We start from the raw sequence: 3,357 nt of genomic DNA, 5'->3' as shown, positions 1-3,357 counted from the left end.
GGAGGGGGGGACATGGGCAGCACAGAGAGCTCTTTCCCCCCCCCAACCCGGCGGGGGCACTTTGTGTAGCCCCAGAGAGGGATCCGGGGGACAGCACAGGGGGGATGAGCCTCTGGCTGTGCTGAGGTCGCCTCTGATGGACACAGTGTGGCCGTGTCCAGGAAAGTGACACCTTTGCGATGTGCTCCTGCCATGGTAAGGGGATTCTGGCTCTGGGGCTGGAATTCTGGGGCGCTTGGAAGCCACATCCTGTGGGACTGAGCCACTTCTCACTAAATGGACGGTGAGATTTTCCAAAATGTGTGAATGCTTAGGTGCCGGGAGTGGAAGGAGTGGCTGCACTCCAATACAGCAGCCTTCACTCATTCCTCAGCCACAGCTCATCTCTTGAAATAAACCTCATACATACACACCTGGAGTAGTCCCCGCCGGAGACCTGTGCACCTCTTGCAGTCACAAGCACTAGTACCTCCCTCCCCATCACCTCTCCTCTCTTCACACACCAGCTCCAAACCGGTCCTGCTTTGTTGCTGAGATGGGGCAATGTGGTATCCAGCCACCAAAAGTGCAAATCTTGGGAGCAGGAGGGAGAGAAACGTGCTTGGCTCCTTCCTCCTGGCATGCACAGGGGTGTTCCTGCAGCAGCACAGGCTCTGGCTCCTCCACACTCGCTTCAATGGTCAGCGAGTGGCAGTTCAGAGCACTCTGTGGGGATGGGAAGAGATGGGTCAGTGGCTGAAACGAGGCCCCCGGCCTCACAGCGTGCTGGAGCCCCTGTTTCAGTAGATGCCTGCACACCCTGCTGCGATGCCACCGAGACAAACTCTGCTCCAACAGCACCGGCTTTGGCTTGTGCAGGTCTGCCCAGCCTGGTTTCAAGGGATGCAATTTGCCCTTCCCTCCGAAAAATACCCACCAAAATTCTTTCTTTAAACTGTCACTGACAAAATTTTTGGTTTTCCAATAAGGGGATGGCCCACAGGGCACCAGAGGGCATATGTTGATAGGAAGTCCCTGAGGTGCACCCAGAATGTGAGTTGAGTGTGTTCCCTGGTTTGCTGCAAGCCCTGGGCTCCAGTAACCTGTGCTGGCTCCATGGCTCCACGTGGCAGCAAAGCAAGCGGGAGCAAAGACCCAGTTTTCACAGCAAAGCCCCACTTCCATCTTTTCTTCCCCTTCTTTTCTTCCTACCACAAAGTGGAAGCTTTTGTCTCCCATGTCTCATGAAGGAGAGATGCGATGCTGCTTCCCTGCACATTGGTGAAGCACACTCACATTTGAATGCTCCCAAACTACTTCTTTGATCAGTAAGAGTCAGGAAGCAGGCAGGAGAGATGAGCCCGTGGCTTGTATCCCAGCCAAGAGAGCAGGGCAGCAAGGTGGGGGCAATCAACCTCTCCTTTGCTGTTGTGAATACCAAAAGGAGCACTAGTGAAGTGCATGTGGGAGCTAAGCAGGATGAATTTGTAGGTGGTATTGGGTGAGGAAAACAATTGCAGTGTGCTGGCAGAGGAGCAGTCAGAGCCGGCCCTGAAGCTTCTCTTCTCCCAGCTTCCCAGGGGCAGTTCCCTCAGCCTGCCCTTGTGTGCCCTGTGCCCCGGCCCCTAACCATCCCGAAGGCACTGGGCTGGGCCCTCGCCATGTGTGTCAGTGTCTTTCCTGCCCTGGGGGAAGCAGAATAGGACACAGGAATCCGCATGCAGCCTCAAAAGTACCAAACCAGAGAGGAGAGCATTTTTTTGTTTTTTAAATGGTTTTTCCTTGGCTTTTTTACTGGGTTTTCAATGGGTTTTTACTGAGGTTTTCTTGTGTTTGGAATTGTTTCTTGGCCAGTCTTGCCAAGATAGACCTTGTTGCACATTGGGCACCTTAATAAAATTAAGTACATTGTATTCAAAGAGTTTCCAGAGGGCATCCTTGAGCTCCTGGTTCCTCATGCTGTAGATTAGGGGGTTCACTGCTGGAGGCACCACCACATACAGAACTGCCACCATCAGATCTAGAACTGTGGAGGAGATGGAGGGAGACTTCATGTAGGCAAACATGCCAGTGCTGATCAACAGGGAGACCACAACCAGGTGAGGGAGGCACATGGAAAAGGCTTTGTACTGTCCCTGCTCCAAGGGGATCCTCAGCATGGCCCTGAAGATCTGCACACAGGACAGCACAATGAAAACAAAACACCCAAAAGCTAACGAACAACTTAATATAAGAAGCCCAACTTCCCTGAAGTAGTCTGAAAGTGAGCAGGAGAGCTTGAGGATGTGGGGGATTTCACAGAAGAACTGGTCAATGGCATTGCCCCAGCAGAGGGGGAGTGAAAATGTATTGGCTGTGTGCAGCGCAGCATTGAGGAACCCCCTGCCCCAGACAGCTGCTGCCATGTGGACACAAGCTCTGCTGCCCAGGAGGGTCCCGTAGTGCAGGGGGTGGCAGGTGGCAACGTGGTCATAGGCCATGACGGCGAGAAGGGAAAACTCTGCTCCAAGCAATAAGCCAAACAGAAAGAGCTGTGCCGCACATCCTGCATAGGAGATGTCTGTGGTGTCCCACAGGGAATTTGTCACGGATTTGGGGAGAGTGGTGGAGATGGATCCCAGGTCAAGAACAGAGAGGCTGAGGAGGAAGAAGTACATGGGGGTGTGGAGGCGGTGGTCACAGGGGATGGTGGTGATGATGAGGCCGTTTCCCAGGAGGGCAGCCAGGTAGATGCCCAGGAAGAGCTAGAAGTGCAAGAGCTGAAGCTCCTGTGTGTCTGTGAATGCCGGGAGGAGGAAGTGGGTGATGGAGCTGCTGTTGGACATTTGCTACTACTTTGCATGGGGCTTCTGTTCAAAAACGGAAAGGAAAGGGAAAAATTGGGATAGACACCTCTGAGCCAAGCCTCTCCAGTTTCCACAGACATCACCCCACTTGAAATGCATTTCCTTTCTCTGGTTGGTGTTGGCTGAGTGTGGTGTGAGGAACAGGACCTCTGCCCCTGTGCTGCTGAGGACTCAGCCCTGCTCTGCTGCAGTGGGTACATGGGAGCTGCTTTGTGACAGATTCCGTGGTCACAAGGGGTGTCAGATGTAATCCACCTGTAATGGAAAAGTTCAATATCTGCACTCATGATTCTCCAGAGTGTGGGCTGAAGAAGAGAGACTTAGCATGTCCTTATAATAATTTTGTCTGTGTTCTTAATTTTCAACCGTCAGTGATAGGACAAGGGGTAACGGGCACAAACTTGAACATAGGAAGTTCCATCTTAACATGAGGAGGAACTTCTTTACTTTGAGGGTTGTGGAGCACTGGAACAGGCTGCCCAGAGAGGTTGTGGAGTCTCCCCCTCTGGAGACATTCAAAACCCACCTGGAC

General features: G+C 52.8%; 1 protein-coding gene across 1 annotated transcript in view; it reads right to left on the bottom strand.

The window, feature by feature from the left end:
* Positions 1-2,804, bottom strand: part of LOC104282799 (olfactory receptor 8S1-like) — a 17,657-nt gene extending 14,853 nt beyond the window's left edge. Inside the window, 1 exon segment of the mRNA XM_009880927.1 lies at positions 1,840-2,804. Coding sequence (XP_009879229.1) covers positions 1,840-2,804 — 965 coding nt within the window.
* Positions 2,805-3,357: the final 553 nt, after the last annotated feature.

The sequence above is a fragment of the Charadrius vociferus genome, unplaced genomic scaffold (genome assembly GCF_000708025.1).
Source record: "Charadrius vociferus isolate BGI_N301 unplaced genomic scaffold, ASM70802v2 scaffold523, whole genome shotgun sequence".
Lineage (NCBI taxonomy): Eukaryota > Metazoa > Chordata > Aves > Charadriiformes > Charadriidae > Charadrius > Charadrius vociferus.
The sequence above is the reverse complement of the archived record's forward strand: the minus strand, read 5'-3'. Positions and strand labels throughout refer to the sequence as shown.